At 31.6% G+C, this 20,108-nt stretch overlaps 1 protein-coding gene across 1 annotated transcript; it reads left to right on the forward strand.

Annotated features, from left to right (window-relative positions):
• The first annotated feature begins 974 nt into the window (after positions 1–974).
• On the forward strand, positions 975–16,461 carry LOC132730973 (uncharacterized). The gene is made up of 11 exons (XM_060717061.1): positions 975–1,299; positions 2,798–2,926; positions 3,430–3,839; positions 4,697–4,845; positions 5,727–5,886; positions 6,469–6,602; positions 6,990–7,122; positions 7,972–8,144; positions 9,923–10,034; positions 14,411–14,577; positions 16,189–16,461. The coding sequence occupies exons 4-11, from the start codon at positions 4,710–4,712 to the stop codon at positions 16,197–16,199; spliced, it is 1,026 nt and encodes a 341-aa protein (XP_060573044.1). The 5' UTR covers positions 975–1,299; positions 2,798–2,926; positions 3,430–3,839; positions 4,697–4,709; the 3' UTR covers positions 16,200–16,461.
• Positions 16,462–20,108: the final 3,647 nt, after the last annotated feature.

Below are 20,108 nucleotides of genomic sequence, written 5' to 3' on the forward strand. Positions count from 1 at the left end.
CCTCGCGGATTACCAATTATCTCCGAAATTCGACGAAAAGGGTCAATTCAAAAGTAAAAAGCCTTAGGAAAGACTCTACATTTTTGTTACTTTGAGTCACATATGGACACATTGACGTTTGTCGAGTCTAAAATCGTAGAAATTGACAGAAATATCCCGATTTCTTACGATTTTACTCGCAATGTAATACTATAGTTTATTCTGCCATTCTCACTTTAAATATTAATGTTGTATTATATGCATTTACCATGTAGAATAATAGAACCGAACGAGTTTTATTATTATATTTGAAAATAATGATAAGAAATATTGAGCTTTGAAGATAGAGAAAATTAGTCTAGTAAATCTAGCCGATATTCTACCGGAAGTTATTCATTTTTCATATACATATCTACGAAATAACAAGAAAGGTCCAATCTACGGGAAATATTGAATGAAACCAGATGTTATTGAAAGTGGACATTTAAGTTTTTATTACCACACAATGCTTTTTCCATGAATTGTATGTTAAAGCAATAAAATCTTACGTAATTCAACTTTCGGATAATCAATCGACTGAAGACATAGGAAGAATTATTATAAGTAATACTGCGCTAAATGCCTGTTGAATGTTTAGATATGCACGTATATACAAATATTTTCCGCATTTGCAACACTGGTAGTGTCTCATTTATTCACTTAGATACTAGTACATGTAAGTGCTAGACACGCAGTGATCTTCGATATTTTTTACTGAAATTCGGTTAGCCATTTTCTGTATTGCTCCAAAGTACTCTGGGGTTAAACAAATTTTGTACGTTCGTGTCCTATGGCATGGGACATGTTTTTTTGCGTGACAATATTTAGCTACCGCAATGAAATGACTTGAGATACGGTGCTATAGTATAAGATTAACCTATTTGAAAACTTCCTGTTACAGGTACATTTATAATTATATCTTATAAACTTTTTGATATTTTTCTTTAAAATAAAATGCTATCCTTCATTCTATTTACAGGATTACTCCTGCAGTTTCAAATTTTCTAAATAAAGACATCGTCATGATAACAACGCGAAATCTAGTGACAAATCGAAACAGCAGACGACATTAACCGGAAATCATGTCGTTCGGACAAAAAGATGCGGACAAAGAGTGGCCTACCTTTAACTACGAGGATGTACAAGTAAGCTATTCGCCTGATGGCGAGGGCGGTGAAAATGACAAAATATTCACGGACTTCAAACCGGCCACAGAGTTTCATAACATTAGAAACAAAAAGAGGAAGTCGAAGAAGGCTAGGGCTCTAAGATTGATTTCTGGTAAGAGACATTCGTTTTTTTTAAAGTACATTTAATACATATATATATATATATATATATATATATATATATATATATATATATATATATATATATATATATATATATATATATAATATTATATATATATATATATATATATATATAATATATGAAAGAAAGAAAGTCATGAGCAAAAAAATCATGACAAAACATCGATTCTTAACTGATATTCAAAAAGTAACTAAAACTATTATTGTTAATGGCTAAATTTACTCTTTAAAGCAGCATGCCTCCTGATTCATCCTAATTTTTATGAAAATTTTAAAATGTATTTAAAAGTAAAATATTGTGAAGTGAACAAAAATAGTAATTGACACATTGCAATCGGCACTTAAAATCCACGTTAATTACGACTAATAGGTCAAAATAATTATGCAAAATAGCCACTACTGCTTTAGTAACGCAATAGAAATATGGTGATTAATACTGCAAAAATCAGTCATTAATTGCACATAAGATATAAATAATCACTTGAATCTGTTTATTTTCTTAAAATCTTAGTACAGTTTTCCCAAGTTTAATTTTCTTGAAATATTTTGGCTCATCTGGAGGCATGCAACTTAAAAAAAGTACACCGACACAGGTACAGGACAAAAGGGGACTTTTCAGCATTTCCTGGCATTGGAAATTATGAGGTAGAGCAACCGACAGGGTGATAGTTAGTCAGATAGCTTATTTAGTCATGTCAAACTACTGACCGGACTTGAGTCCAACGGCAATTAGAAGTGAATGACCTTTCAACACTCGGCGACGGGACACCTCCCCAAACAGTTGAGAAACCTCTCAAAACGATAACTTACTATTTATAAAAGCTTTTAAAATGTAGAGACCTAAAACTACAATGTACTGATTTTCAACTTTAACTAATAAAACTAAATTTAGATGATGAGAAATATCTTATAAAACGCATCTTTCTTATTATTCTGTGTATTTAATTCAAAAGATTACATTCTAAAATTCGTGTGATGAATTGTGATGACGCGTCACAACAAAACCAACATAGTAGGTTTGCGACCAGCATGGATCCAGACCAGCCTGCGCATTCGCTCAGTCTGATCAGGATTCTTGCTGTTCGCTTACAAACACTATTACAAGTAGAGAAACTGATAGCGAACAGCATGGATCCTGATCAGCACGTGCAGATACGCAGGCTGATCTGGATCCATGCTGGTCGCAAACCCATTATGTTGGTTTTGTCGTGACACGGCTCAATTGTTCTTCCTTAACTCTTGCATAATCCAATTTAAGTCTAGTGTATTTCAATATGACCATAATACTTAACCTGGGCAGCTACCAGTATATTGCCAGCCAGATCGTATGGGGGTGCAGATTGGCTCATACGGTTCTATATTGGTGGTAAAAGGCTTGTCATAATAACCATCAGAGGATTTAGCCCATTTATGTCACGCTTGCATTTATTTGATGAAAATTTATGTGCATTTTGTAACATTTTCAGAGTCTGAGATAAACCGGAAGAATCAGTCTTGCTGTCAAGACCGGAAGCGATGTGTCGTCATATCCGTCCTAATAACATGTGTCATAATTATCGTTGCCATCTGCATTTTCCTAGGTGTCTATTTTGGTGGTAAGTGTTTTTACTTTTTTTTAACAAACATCGAAACAAGCAACAAAATACAACAAAATAGAAAATAAAAATGATAGAATACACTTTTTCAATCACACACCGCATGTTAAGTGTACACGATGAATTGTTTTTCTTTATCCATGTTAAACAGAAAGTGTTTTAGAGGGAAAGAAGCTTTACTGATTCAACAACATGATATTGACCAAAAAAAGTTTAAAACAATACTGCAAAGTTTTCCACAACATTTTATGTCAGCTACGATACAGTTACTTGTAAAATATAAGTCTTGTATATCAAATCAATCAAGTGGTTATACGCTACTAAAATCTAACATGGATAAGAAAAATGCAGACCATACGGCCGGGAATATTATTCTTTAATTTTGTTTGGTGACACAGACACGGAAGGAAATAAAAGAACTGATGTTAGAATTGACAAATAGGGGGCTGAAATGTTACGTTTACTATTTGTACTTATAATCATTTAATTAAACTTCATTTCAGTTCTTGTTAAAGGAAATACATCAAACGAACAGTCACAAAGTGGCAGTTCAGTAGATATAGTAAATTTATCAACTAACACAAGTACCGCCACCGCCGCAGCCACCATTGACTGCGGCTACAACTAAAAAAACCACAACAACCCAACCTCTCCCAACAAAATCACAATCAACACCACCAAAAACAACAACTTCATCTACAACAACATCTTCCAGCACCACTTCTACAACAACAACAACAACGACGACAACAACTACAACTACTACTACACCTGTACCGACGACGACGGAGCCGCCGGTACGTGATTTCAGCGGAAGTGACGTTGATACCAATGACGTCATAGCAACTGCTAAGAATTGTACAAATGAGATCATTTTCAGCACAGATGGTTTAAACCAGGATCAAAAATGCAGGTTGGCATTTCTATTAATAAAGATTTAGGCATCTCACCTTGCGCGTTTTCTGATTACTTAAACTTTTTATTTGCTGAATGTCTTAAAGGCCCATTATGCCTCAGAAATGCATTTATAATTTTATTTTTATTTTTCAAAAACTTCTGATGTTCGATGCTCTGCTACAGTTTCCAAAAAGAGACTCATTGGCCGAGTACATGAACCATCTTTTATATCTATTGCTTTTAAGCAATAAGTACAGTTATATCGATTTAGTATTTTGTCTGGAAGTTAAAATAATACTTTGTTTACATTTTGCTACTTTAATAAAAAACTTTATTACATTTATCGCCACGTTCTTCAGGTTATACAAATCTAACATGCTCTAATATCACTATTTAAACGTTATAAAATTAACAATAATGTATTGCTCTTTGTCAAGAATTAAAAGTGTCAGTATCTTAGGCATAATGTGCCTTTAAATTGACTTGTCCAGCTTTCCTTTTTTAAACTGACCCGTTGACCTTTAACCGTTTTATAGATATCAAGATGGATATTTTGAAGAAAGTCTGCCCACAGTATAAAGCCGGGTCAAACTGTATGGCAGTGCAGACTAGCAATAATGGCGACAAAGGCTTATCGCTTTCTGTACCAGCAGAATATAAACGATTTTAAAATAAAAAGAAATATCTCCTTAATTTTCTAAATTATATTCGGGGGATATGTTATAATTGCGACTGTTCAGTTGTGTTCACTAAGAAAGTTTTTTTAATCCACAATTGAACTGCCTGGCATAATGAATAAACAATTTGCCAAATTTTGCTGAAATGTGTTTATTTGAAAAGTCACTTTTAAAAGCATTATGTTGTAATTTTCAGTTTGTATTTCGAGATGCTACGTTGTGTATACGTATTAAGTACGAGGAATCTTCTGCACGTGCCTGTACAGACACTAGGTGAGATAATGGAGAATAATACACGTGACGTCTTCCCTATTTGGATTAAAATCGTTCCTGACACTTGTAAAGGTATGATCAACAAGTCAAATATGTTGCTATTGATTTGTAAATATTTCAGCAATGAATTTTGCTTTCTTGCGAATTGCCTTAAAAAGTCTTAAAAACAAGTTAATTGACAAAACTTGCGTCAGTTAGATGAATGCCCGTTTTTATATAGCTGTAAAATTAAGAAATGATAATAGATGCCAAGTTTTGCATTTCGGATCCAATTTCATTAAAATCAGATCATCGTTTTAACTCCGAAACTAGCGTAGGGTAGTAGAATGGCAGTTAGGATATGATTTTTATTGGATTGGTGTCGGATCGAAATTTCTGTAAACCCCGAGTACTTGCTTATGGACTGGTTACCCGAGGTATGGATATTGCGATCCGAATCGCAAATTCATATTTATTAGATATTTTAAATTGTTTCACCATGACAAATTACTTTATCATGGAAATTATGTCATTTCATCCGTTACAATTTATTTTATAGTAAGATATGAATATACAAATTGTTTCATAACGACGAAATGACTTCATCATAAAACACGCAATTCATTCATTAAAGGCGTAGAAATGACGTCATTTCATACCACAAAACTCATCTGGCACTCTAACACACATGTCAGATAAGATTTCCAGACGGAAACAAGTCTGATATGCAAGAAAAACATAATTCACGAAGTAGCGTCCCTTTGACTGTATTTTGAATTTTGTAACTTTAAATATGGTGATTTCGATTCGACGAAGACAATGCCAAGCGTTATATTGTTTTGAACCTAACACGTTAAAGACCTACCTTCTATATTTCTTATGTCAGCGCCCTCTGGATGCTTCCAGCGACGTCATTAAAAAATGTCCATCACTTACGAGCACGAATAATTTAAAACTATTTTATTTCCTTACAGAAAACGGTGTTTTAGATATAAATAATATAACTAGGTTGCCTGTTAAACTATCCGAGCTGTGTTCAAGTCCAGATGCCATTACGTATTTTGGTAAACGGGACTGTAATATGGTGCATAATTCGGCGGCCCTGGCGCAGGAATCTGACGAAAATAAGTGCAGGTAAGTAAAATTATCATAGAATTAGCATAGATAAACAGTATACAAAATATCTACTAACATCGGTTAGGCTTGTCACAGGATTAGGAACATTTAAGGGAAATCATGTTTATATATGTTAAAAAGGACAGCGATTTTGTTAAACTTCTCATTTTGATTAAAATGATACATTGCAGCTCATTTTATTGCTTTTTTTGGATATCCAGTGATGCAGCTTTATGAAAAAATATGGACATGACCGCAGTTGAGTTCGAACCTATCATCTTAGAGTCGAGAGGCATTTTAACAACAGTATGCTACCGGTCGATTGTTAGCATTTGTTTTAAATCATGACGATACCATTAAGGTTACAGTGCAAATAGGAGCATCTTGACTATTATGGATAAAAGCCTTAAACTTAATACGGATGGAAAGAAGTTCTACCACTTGGTTAATGTAAATAGGAACAAAGATCACCGTTCATTTCCTTAATCTGTGGAAGCAAAATGTCGACCATATGGACTAAACCATTGTTCTAGTACATTATGAAAACGGAAATTGTTATTGTCTGAATCAGAGTAAAAACTGAAATATTCTTTATTATAGAGTCCGGTGGGGTATGATCGGGTGTGTGTCACGTGCTATGTCATGTCCGCTCGAAGAGATTGAGTCTACCATTAATTCTTATGAATCCAATGTCACGGATATACTTCACACTGCCAGACAGGATCTGTGTAATGGTAAGGTGCATTTTTCCGCCTACTTGAAGAGAGAGGAGACTATCCACTAACCCCTGACCGAAGCATATATTCTCCCTTTCTCGAACTTTATGCCATACGCTGGGCGCAAAGGCTAAAACATGTTAATACAACAAAATTTTGACTTTCTCGTGTTTTTTGTTTTGAGACCAGCGGAGCAAAAGTACTACAAAATGTTGCCAAGTCTCGTACTTTTTTTTCCGGCGCCCTGCGGAGCAAAAATACGACATGGCACAAATCAGCCACCATACCTTTTAGATGTTGGAAAAAAGTACCGATAATGTTTTGACAATTTGTATTATTTAATTTTGTTTATTTGTAAAATAGCCTTGTTTAATTTGAAATGTGATACCCCCGTTATATTTTCAGATATGTTTGAAACGATATCCCAGACATCTCAGTGTAGTTTGACATTATATAGACATATGGGTTCTATATATACAAAGTGTTCTAGAGTAATTCAGATAGGAAGTCAACTTAAGGTGCAAGACCTCGCTTGCCCGTATGTATTATAGTTTCTTCCATTTTCACTTTTTTGTCCACATTTAAAATTAGGATTTGTTTTTTTAAAATTTAAGTTAATCCCTTTTTAAGGACCTAAGCAAAGCACGATGACTGCTTCTTAGAAGTCTTAACCTTTTCTTATGACACCAGTGTTGATTGACGAAGCCAGAGAGAAGAAACTTACTTGAGAAGGAGTTCGAACCTACGGAAACAAAGCTAAACAAAGCTATATTAAGGAAGTTGATGCTTGAAAAGAATCTTATGCATGCGTATTGAATTATTTCTTTAAATGATTATCAAGTCTTAGTAACATAACTATCTGGATGTTCTTTTTTGTATTGTTTTAATCATCAAGTTTTATTGGCATTCAATTTGTTTGTTCATCATTAATTATCAAATTGATAAAATAAATAAATAAATACATAAATAAATAAATAGATAAATAAATAAAAGATGAAAACAATATAAGCTTGGACGAATTGCCTTTTTATAAATAAATTTTAACAAATCAAACGAAAAAAATAAATGAAAAATAAATGAATAAATAAATGAATAAATGAATGAATGAATGAATGAATGAATGAATGAATAAAACTTAATTAATTAATTGATAATAAATAAATGTATGAAAGAATGAATGAATGAATGAATAAATAAGTAAATAAATAAATAAATAAATAAAAATTAATTAATTATTTAATCAATTAATTAATTCATGATAACAGCATCATTGTCCTTCCATATTTTGTTTGCGAATCGCTTAATGCATTGAATAAATGTCTAAAATAGATTCATTGCCTGATTTATCAGACAACTGCATGTATTATTCATTTGTTATATATTACAGATTATTCGAGGTATTTTTCGAGTGCAGCTACTCTCATATACCGTCCTTGATGCGGTACGAGACATGTGAACCGAGGAAGAATGACCTTCGTCCGGTGACCTTTGACATTGCTCAAACCTTGTCCAAGGTCGATCTTCGTCCTAGTTATTTTATTAACGTTTCAACTTGCATAGGTAAGTTTTTTTTAGATCTATATATTATAATTACTATTTATGACGTTTGAAATCAATCAGAGTGAAAAGCTGTGTTTTTGTAGTACATCGGAGCATATGATATCAACAAAAAATTAAAGAAAAATTATAAATTTCACTTATTAAATGAAAAAATCTGCATAAGATATGAAGAATACTCGTAGTTAAATGAAAAATAGAATTTTTGCACGACTTTCGGCCAAGTTTGAGTTAAAAACGTTGCAACGCTTTTTATTGCTCGGACATTTTACACAATAAAAATATTATTATGGGATATAGGAAAGTGAAAATGATTTGAAATTTGTACACAAGATTTTAATCCAGACCTACACCAAACAACAGTGTTAAAGTCCCGGAAAATTATTTCATATCCAACTCCCTGTGAAGTCCCTTTAACAGAAATAACCTGTTTACCCAATGAAGATAGAGAGTATAAAAATAGTTTAATATTTCATTGATATTGTTCTCAATTGATCACGAAAGTTAAAAGGGTTTAAATAAGAAAATATGAAATCGCAATAACAACAACAACAACAACAACAGCGAAATCGAAAAAACAACAACAACAGCAAGAAAAAAGAAACAAAAAACAAACAAACAAAAAACACACACACAGCACACACAAAATTATCAAATAATACAACTACAGACCCCCTCCCCCCAAAAAAAAAGACCACACAAAAAAATACAACAACAGCAAACAAACAAACAACAAATATTAATAATTTAAAAAACTGCCATGGCAGTTTTGTTCTTAAGTTAAAGATTTGTATAGCTTTAATGTGTGGTATTGTGTAAATCATCCTTACATGAATACATATGACTTGTTTTGGAAAATAGAGAAGACAAAAAAAAACAAGTAAAAAATACGGTCAATGAGATACTGTACAGAATTTTGCATATTGTTTATAGCATTGTAAATCCTGTCTGATATATTATATTTAAATTTACAGACACGTTTGTGTTTTGTGACTGACTCACATCATATGAGCCGCGTCACGACAAATCGAGCATAATGGGTTTGCGACCAGCATGGATCCAGACCAGCCTGCGCTTCCGCGCAGTCTGATCATGATCCATGCTGTTCGATTACAAACCTTATTACAAGTAGAGAAACTGATATCGAACAGCATTGATCCTGAGGCGCAGGCTGGTCTGGATCCATGCTGGTCGCAACGTTGGTTTTGTCGTGACGCGGCTCATATGTTTTTGTAAATTCACCGACTTTCTTAAATTTTACATGCACATTGTGTGAGACAACTTATGCTATTTTCGTATGGTTAAAACATATTTATTTAAGCTCGATTTCGAAACAAGCTCTTTCATTCTGTACTTTATTTTGTACTTTATTCTTGTATATGTCGGGACCCATAATGCTTGTGCAAAATTTCAGATCAGTCACTGAACGCTTTTCCGGAAAGTCATTTTTATGTCGCAAAATTACCCAAAAAATTGCAACGCTTTTCACTGAAACTGGACTAAGAATCGCAAACAAAATCAATATTCAATTTAGTTTTAATTGCAAATATTTCTATTTTAAGTGCTTGGCTTTATTTTTGTAAGAATTTCAAATTTCATGTTTAAGACTTTTTGACCTCATTGGAGAGCTCCTTTCAGTTTTATTAAATATTTCTATTTCATTTCACAAACAACATAGTATATACATGTACTCTCACACTATTTTTTTAACTTTATATTATTTCCTGTCCCACTTTCGTTTTATAGAAATGCCTATTTTACTTTTCATATTTTTTTTCCAGGCACACCAATTATCTCCAACTATATATGTGAATCTCCGAAGAAACTCGTGGCAGTAGTTGATACATTATGTTACAGAAAGTTCAATCTTGTTACAGAGGGTACTATCTGCAAGTAAGTAAATAAAGAACTATTTCATATTAACCGTTTCTTTATAAATGATATAAAACAACGTTTTTCCCTTATTTAAGGTGTAAGTGTGATTTTAAAAGGAAACAGTCAACCATTGGTTATTAACAAACCAATAAATGATGGTAATCATCATTTTATATCAATGTCTTCACGACAGCTAGAACTTGGTATTGGTACAAACTGATGACTAATTTCATAATCAATGTCATCCTTAAATAGGGTCATACAAACCGAGATTTATTTGCTGTTGTTGGTTCCCTCCCGTGGTGGTTACCTTTTTATCCCCCGCCGAAAAATTTCGGCGGAGGATATAGAAATAGTCTCCGTCCGTCCGACCTTCCGTCCTTCCGTCCGTCCGTCCTTCCGTCCGACATTTTTGTCCGGAGCATATCTCTAAAAGTATTTGAGGTATCAACTTGAAACTTCATAGGTGGATAGACCTCATTGAGGAGGAGTGCAGTGCACAAGAATGATAACTCTACCTTACAAGATTATTGAGTTATTGCCCTTTGTTATTTTTCAAAATTGATTTTTGTCCAGAGCATAACTCCAAAAGCTTATGAGATATTAACATGAAACTTCATAGGTGCATAGATCTCACTCAGGAGGTGTGCAGTGCACAAGAACGATTACTCTACCTTTCATAATTTTTGAGTTATTGCCCTTTGTTATTTTTCATACCTAATTTTTCACCTGAGTGGAGCATAACTCAAAAAGTGTTTGAGATATCAACATGAAATGTCATAGGCTGATAGATCTTATTGAGGAGGAATGTTGTGTGCAAGAATGATAACTCTTCCCTATACAATTTTTGAGTTATTGCCCTTTGTTTTTTTTATGTTATTTTGTCCAGAGCTTATCTCAAAAAGTATTTGAGGTATCAACTTGAAACTTCAAAGGTGGATGGATCTCATTGAGGAGGAGTGCAGTGCTTAAGAATGATAACTCTACCCTGCATTATTTTTGAGTTATTGCCCTTTGTTATTTTTCAAAATTATTTTTTGTCCAGAGCATTACTCAAAAAGCCTTTGAGATATCAAAATGAAACTTCATAGGTGCATAGATCTCACTCAGGAGGTGTGCACTGCACAAGAATGATAACTCTACCTTTTATAATTTTTGAGTTATTGCCCTTTGTTCTTTTTCATACTTAATTTTTCAATTCAATTTTTTTCTCAAAAAGTATTTGAGGTATCAACTTGAAACTTCATAGGTGGATAGATTTTACTGAGGAGGGATGCAGCACACAAGAATGATAACCTACCCTGCATTATTTTTCAGTAATTGCCCTTTGTTATTTTCAGCCAACAGTATTCACATAGGTTTCAAATCTGTAATCATTATAGCCATCAGTTTTCATTACCAAAAGACCTCTTAAAATGGAATTATTCCGCTCTACTACATATACATTCTTCCAATGAGCAAACACATTCGGCGGGGGATGGCCATGTTGACATGGCTCTTGTTCACTAGTTCATGGTATGATTTATTAGTGTCATGTGTGAACGTCTAAATAAAAATGATTTCATGAATATAGGAGACTTAGTATTGTGAATAGACTTTAATCATGCTTTGATTTTGTTATTAAATATACTTTATTTCTTATTATATTTCTCTCCATGCACGAAATATGTTCCTTTTTTGTTCTTAATGTAGAAATGATCGAAATTTTCTAAAACGTTTTCCGACATCAAAGTTCTCGAGTTTCTATGACTATTCTTTGATGCCATGATTGACAGGAAAACAAGTCATTTAATTATATATACGCAATACACAAAATAAATCAGTACTACTAGAGAAAGTAAATTAGCTTGTAAACAAGTGAAAGAAAAAACAACAAAGTTAAGCTGTTTTTGTCTTTAAAATATTATAACAGTCACATCATTAATTTCTAAGGTTGTTTATCCATTGTACCTTTTCCCAAAACAATGTTTGGAAGCAAATACGGTGTTTATATCAACTAAGTAATTAACCGATATAAAATGGCGGAAATGTGACTGTCTTATGATAAATCAGTTCACAGCGTGATTTATTTCCATGATCGACTTTATATCACGTCTTTTTTAAAAGTAACAAATGAGCCGCGTCACGACAAAACCAACATAATGAGTTTGCGACCAGCATGGATCAAGACCAGCCTGTCTGATCAGGACCCATGCTGTTGCTTACAAACCCTATTACAAGTAGAGCATCTGATAGCAAACAGAATGGATCCTGATCAGACTGCGCGGATGCTGGTCGCAAACCCATTAAGATGGTTTTGTCGTGACATGACTCAAATGTCTAATTCAGAATGAATGCCATTCCGGTACAGGCATATTCAGTATGGTATAAATGCCATGACGTTGTATTTATGAATAATCTGTTTGAATTATGAGAAGAATATTTACAACTTTATCTGGCATTTTCTACAATCTTAAAGAGAGTCCTAGCCCGCATGCTAAAAATGTATCTTGTTTTCTTTGAGCATCTCCATCAATAAAAAAAAAACGGTTTCAAGAATAACAAATATGAATCGTGCGCTTTCTAAAAGTTAAAGTCTATGATTCTTTTTTGAAAACCAATGTTTTGGTTTTAATACGTATTTACAGTTGACTCAATAAATATAAACTAACCGCAGACAATCTTATTTGCTGCAAAGTTTGAAAAATACCCAAAGTAAAATGGTAGTTCCAAATGTTCTGAAGATTTGTTTAATTTTTATATCTAGTTTGAATACAAAGATGTCATGTAAACTAGGTTTTCCGGCACTTATTTGACAAAATAACAGTGACGTTGTAATCATTCCTTCATCTTATGTTTCAAGTTACTTGCGAACAAGAACAAAAAACAGAAAAAAAACTATTGATGTGAAATTTAAAAATGATGTTACTGATGCCTCGTTAATTCGTAGAATTATATATCTATTAATGCATTTATTTCATTTGTTTTCAAAACCTAGTCGTCATGGAATCAAATGTGTTTACGTCAACGAAGTGATTAACCGATATAAGACTAAATGCACTCTCTACAGGGTTTATTTGCCTGACCAACTTGTTGTCACGTATGTTTAGTTACAAATGTCGAACATATATTAAGTGCCATTCCGGTACAGACAAGGCAACAATGATATTAATGACATTGAATTTTACTACTGAATGAAAAGTTTCAGCTATGAATTAACTATTTACTACAATACATCAGATTTTCTCGGTTCTCATCATGTCCAAACTTCAATCTTGCTTGTTTAAGTTTAAGTTCAAGGTTGATTCCTATTTGTAATATATTTTTGTTTGGCTTTACGTCGGACCAACTCTTGGTCATACTTATGGTGACTTTCTCGATTTTACTGGGTGAGGAAGACCTCAGTTGCCCCTCCATGCATTATAACCGGCACACACCTGAGTAGAACCATTGACGTTTCTGCGCAATATTGCAAAAACAGAACAAAATTGGGGATAAAAACATAACAAAACAAAAAACTAGAAAACTAGACCTCTTTTTAAGAAACAAAAAAAAAAAAAAAAAAAAAAAAAGAAACAAACAAAACTTCTCAACTTTTCACAAATACTTATATTGAAATAAAACCCTAATCATCGATTCATCACTAAGTCTTATAGCTCTTGCTTATTTAAGATGATTGTTTACATTTAACGCTAATACTTAAAGAGAACCCTCATATCTCAACATCTCCTCTGTAAGCATTGAGCATAAATTTTATTTCAAGGAACATCATTTTACAGTAAAATAATGATAATGAAACTTTCATTGATTTTACTTCCTTGAAACAGCGCCAACAATAAACCGTTGATTGAGGGGTAAGCATGCATATTCATTACGAACATTCTTACCTAAAAGGTGTAAGGGAAGTTATGCACTACTTATCCATTTGCATTGTTTAATAAGTCAAGGTATGGCTTTGAATTAAATATGTAATATTTAGTATTGATTTTACGGCTAGTTTAACACAAAAAAAAATTGAAAAACAAAAATCAACGAGGAAGGGAGACATTCACTGAATGCACCCTAACACCGGCAAATAGCACAGCAGGATACCATAACAGGACAGGGCACATGGGCAAAAGATATTATATAAACACTATTCTATATTTACACTATTCTATGTTTCAACTGTTTTGTATTTACAATTGTCTGTATTTCCACTATTTTGTATTTACAATTTTCTATATTTACACTTGTCTAGATTAACACTATTCTAGATTAACACTTTTCTATGATTTACACTATTCTATATTTACACTATTCTATATTTACACTATTCTATATTTACACTATTCTATATTTGCATGGTTCTATATTTACGCTATTCTATATTTACACTATTCTATATTAACACTATTCTATATTTACACTTACAGGGTCATCAGTGAGTATATATATGAATGTGGTCCGGAGTATATAGAAGAACTTGGTTTAAAATGTACAGCTAGTCAAATCAAAGCCGCCATGATCAGCGAAACAGCACAATTGTTTGCGGTGTATGGTTTGAACATGACGTCCCTGGCTAATCAAGATAATTGTATAAGTAAGTATAACATGGAGTAGCCCATACACAATATAAGATTGTTTGTCTAAAAGAACTGTTCGAAGATTAGATACTAGTAAATGGAAGGCAACAACGTATTACCTTTGTATTTCAGTACTTGAAAGTTTATATCTACTTCATCTAGTTTACAAAATCTTTGTTTGATTTTTTTTTAAGTTATGCTTTCAAAATGCGTGTATGAAAGATATTATTTGTTTATCTCCTTAGGAGCAAATTAAATTGTGCTATATTCCTTTAAGAGTAATTGGTGCACGCAGGAAATCATTGTAATGTGAAAAGTAATTCAAAGTATAATATGAAAGGTATTGCAATGCGTAATATGAAAAGGCATTTTAATGTTATTATGAAAGGGTATTTCAAAGTATTGCAAAGTGTAATATGAAAGGTATTGCAAAGTGTAATATGAAAGGTATTGCAATGTGTAATACGAAGGGTAATACAAGGTGCAATGTGAAATGTAATTGCTGTTTAAATTTGAATATTTTGAAAGTAAGGACTGTCTCTTTAACAAGTAAATTTATCAACGCTCAACAGCAAGTCCTGTTTCCAAAGTTGTACCACACGAAAAATATTTGCAAATGCATATCTAAATTTTCTATATTTTGTAGATATAACGATATTTTTAATTATAAACGTTGTGACTCTGTTATTTTTGTTTTAATAACCCCACAAGTATAAGACTAAAGAGCTTTTATAGAGAATATAGACTTAATGTGCCGTATAAATAAATGATATAATTATCCCGAGAGTAAATTTATCAATATTCTGACTCCATATCCAAAGGGTGTACATGTATAAGCTCTATAAATTGCCTTTGATCAACCATGTACATTATTTTCTCACAAGTATTTGCATTTAAACAATCAATGAATACGACACTCGAATTTAATATGTTTTTCTGTCATGATTCTATATTGTTTATTTAGAGAAAGTAAAAATTTACCAATGAATATACGTAGTATTTTTTTTTTAATCATAGTTATGTTGTTGTTTTTTCAACGGAACAACAAAATGATAACAACAATATTGCCTTTTATATAAGATGATCTATTTTACTTAGCAAAACTGGTTACATCGGAATGAATGATATGAATTTTTATTGAATATTCTATGTGTTTAACACACTTGGCGTTGTCATTGTTTTAAAATGTTTGCCAAATGTTCAGTATTCTTCCACCAGTTTCGTAATGTAACGATCTTAATATAAAAATCACCATTTAAATGAGGCTATTTATATTAAAGACAAGGGAAAAAACGCAATAAGAGGGTGTTGTAAAAGTACATTGTAATTATAAGCCGAACCGGTTTTTATCATTAAACATTGTTTTCATTTATATGTAAATACAGTCAACTACCGGGGTATCTCGACATCGCTTTTCTCGATTTTTCGTTATCTCGATGGAACCTTTAAAGTCCCGATTTCATTAAAAATTCCTTCTTTATCTATATACTAGTAAATTATACATCTCTTTCTTTTATCTCGACTTTTGCATCTCTATCTAGTATTTTCGTTTTTCGTATTTTCGTTTAAAACATTTTATTGTCTTTGTAACTCACTATTGTACTGATTATGTTATCTTTTTTTTTCAGAACCTGCTTAGCGCATGTATCTTACCCATACGTAACTATATCCTAATATTAAAAGAAGAATTTCGGACGATATATGACCTTAATTGTGTTGATGCGCCATAAAATCAAACAAACAATAGAAAGAGTAATGGCGCTATGTTTGTGACGCATGCGCAATCATCGCTTTTAGCTCTGATTAAACAATGTGTATCAGTGATTGAATATTTTGAAGAAAGGACTTTTGCCATAGCTTGATGCAATCAAAATAGATTGACTTCTAGATGAATGGCACACAAAAAGATAATACGTTATTATTGTTTTTATTTAGTTTACTTGTTTTATTTATCATATACACACATTTGTCATTTATAGTGTTATGATGATTTACGAAGATTTGTAGTAAGGTTTTGCTATTTTTCCTCTACAATTCGCATATTACGTATGTCCTTTACCGAAATGTCCAAATTTCCATAAAAAGAAACCCTTTTAAATCAATCATTTTCGCTAAAATTTCGAAAGACTTGTGTTAAATATACATGTTTTCATTCAGTTTTATCCCATATTTATGCCTAATATTCTCACAAACAAATAAAATCTATGATAGATTGATAAACTTAGTATGATTTATTTCTGATTATGAATTGTCATATAATTTGAATGGTGCATTTTAGTTTGTTTAGCTTTGATTTGCCGTAGTTCAAGCATTGGTAGCACTTGAATTGATATGATTTCATATGTCTAACATTGTGTCATAAATCATCGCAAATTATCATACATATCATCATGTAATTACATATTGAAATTTGTTATCATTCTTTTAATGTCAAATTTGCAATTTCATTTGGTATATTATATATATTTAAAAAGTGTTTTGCGCACATTCAATTGTTTATATTGAATCAGCATTACTTAAAAATATTGGCAATGACTTTGTCAAACTCAGGTAAAACTTTTAACCTTTACATAATATCTTTGTTCCTTATAACAATTTGTACATTGCATTTTGAATTGAACATTTGGTGTCTATCTTATTCCATAGTTTCGCCTCATGCACATTAAAATATTGACAATAAAAGTGCTCTCAGGTCATAAAATGTACTAAGAAAAATGGTTCATTTGTCCTAGATTGATTTATTTTGAATTCTTTAAATTCAGTATTGATACATACTTAATTTCTAATTTTATCAGACACCATTAAATTTCAAAACTCACAAGTCTAACTATGATGGCATATTTTACATTCAGACCTAAGATAAATTTCACAAGAAATAAAAAAAAACTATTAACACTGAACATTTTTGACACCTGTTTAGAATTAAAAATTTTTGATAATTAATTTGATGTATGAGTGTTTTGTTGCTGTAAGTGGCAACTTTTCGTGAAATATTCAAATGATGTTTCTCTGTTGTAACCAAGTGCATGACATTTTAGTAAAGTAGTATGTTTCACTTGTGGTAACTAGTACATTTCAATAATGGTAACTAGTACGTTTTACTGATGGTAACTTGTACGTTTTACTTGTGGTAACTAGTACATTTCAAAAATGGTAACTAGTACATTTCAATAATGGTAACTCGTTCGTTTCACTGATGATAACTGGTACGTTTCACTGATGGTAATAAGTACGTTTCACCGATGGTAACTAGTACATTTCAATAATGGTAACTCGTTCGTTTCACTGATGATAACTGGTACGTTTCACTGATGGTAATAAGTACGTTTCACCGATGGTAACTAGTACGTTTCACTGATGATAACGATGGTAACTTGTATCATGTTTCACTGATTGTAACTCGTACATTTAACTGTTGTTTCATTAATGATAACAAGTACATTTTATCTCAGATAACTAGCATGTTTCAGTAATGTTAACAGAAAAATTGAAACTTTTATTTACCAAAAGATTATGATGACAATGTTTATTCTATTTGACTCTGTAACTTACATATACATGATTTTAAAGGCATATATTTACTGCATAATGTAGACTGTAAAAAGAATTATAGAAAGTAGATTTTAGAATATTATTTATAATGACATAATTATATAGACAATTTTTATTTTGTAGATTTTGTAAATGTATCTATTGATTATAATCCAGTGCCTGGAAAATGTTGACACATGTTTTTTTTTAATGTTTAATAAATGTTATAATATTTATTGAGTTGTGTTTGTGTGTTTGGTATAACATAATGTAAAATGTTTGGTGAATGTATGTTTTAATATCATTTAAATTGGATTGGTCTACATAAGACCTTTCTATCTGAAACGGACTTCGTAAACAGACTACGTAATACGGAATAAATTGGGGGATTTCAAAACATAACTGTGCGAATAAATATAAGATAAAATGGTCAAAAAACGCTCTAGTTTTTGAACGCGTATTTCCGTGTTATAGTATGTCTATAACACACGATGTACCGACACTTGTAACTTGAAAAAAAATCACATCTTGGTCATAGGTTGATTAATTAGCAATACATTAACAGTACATGTATATAAATTAAGAAACTCATATTGTTTTTTCAGTCTTTATATACATTATGGTAATATTGTCTTCATCTTTAATATGTTGATGGTATATAACAGGACTAAACGTTATTTTTATCACTGATCATTACGTTCAAAGAGTAATTTTGGGTATTTTTAGATATTTTAAAAGACATTGGACACACTTTCCAATAAGTATTTCAAATACTGATTAAAACAAAGGAAATGTATAATTTGGATACACTTATAAAATATTGCTTAAAAAAGTGTTTATGTCGAACAGTTAAATGATGAATAAGAGTATTTGGTTCAAGATCATTTTATCTGCTACACGTATTTTAATTTATGTAATGGATAATATATATCACACAGGTACTAACAACATAATTCATTCATGGTTTGTTGTTATGTCTGACACTTAATTATAAACACACTGGCCATAGCTTTCGCAGAAGCGGTGGTTCCATCGAAGCAGTGGTGAAGTATTCGCCGCAGAAGCGGTAGATAAAATATGGCCATTTGCTGTTGCCGGTAAGTAAGTATATGACTGAATTTTGTTTTATGTTTGTATTGTTATAACATATTTATTTATTGTATAACAGACGTTCAATTATAGACTTATTCACGTTTAATCCAACTGTATCTCAAATTCAAGTCAAAGTAGGTCTCAACGTTATAGACATATTACACTTTGATAGATAATTATGGGCATCTAAATTTACATTTTACGAACAAAGAGAATTAAGCTTTGAACAAAAACAACTTTCACAGGAAAAGGTAGCAACAAAAGAAAGAGATTTGCTAGAGAAAATATGCTAAGTGTACAATATAAAAATTGTTAAGCCAGAAGCATTATTCAAGTAAAAGAATTTTTCCATCTAAATGATTGGGTGAAAATATCAAGGTCAAATCGATTTTGATTTTCCCACAGGAAATAAGCATAATTATAATGTTCACTGACCATTTCTGGCCTTAAAGGTATATCTTATAAGTGATATAATTAAAAATTATTCAATTTCTTTTCCAATGTTTAAAAATGACAAAAATTATCTGTCAAATTATGGAAGCTCCGTTTGCAGATATCTTATATATCATTTAGTTATTACAGCTCCTTGCTACGTTAGGTTTGACAACAAAGGCCAAGTTATGATATCGTTTTGAATTCAGCATGAACATTTTCCAATGAAGCATATTTATTTGTAATTATTTGTAAAATGAAAATAAATAATATAAAGAGAAAAGAAAAAATGAAACAAGCTATACCAAAACTTAGTCTTGTATTATAAAAAACGTTCAAATGTCAGAGCTTTCTTCAAGCATAAAGCAGCAAAACATTTTGCTTGAATATTGAGTTTAAAAAGTAAGGCTTTTGTATATTTTATTCAAGATTATTATTTATTTGTTTTGTTTATTGTAAAGAAATATATTTAAATTTAATTAACATATATATA

This window comes from Ruditapes philippinarum, unplaced genomic scaffold, assembly GCF_026571515.1.
Source record: "Ruditapes philippinarum isolate M1 unplaced genomic scaffold, ASM2657151v2 ctg162_1_1_1_1, whole genome shotgun sequence".
NCBI lineage: Eukaryota > Metazoa > Mollusca > Bivalvia > Venerida > Veneridae > Ruditapes > Ruditapes philippinarum.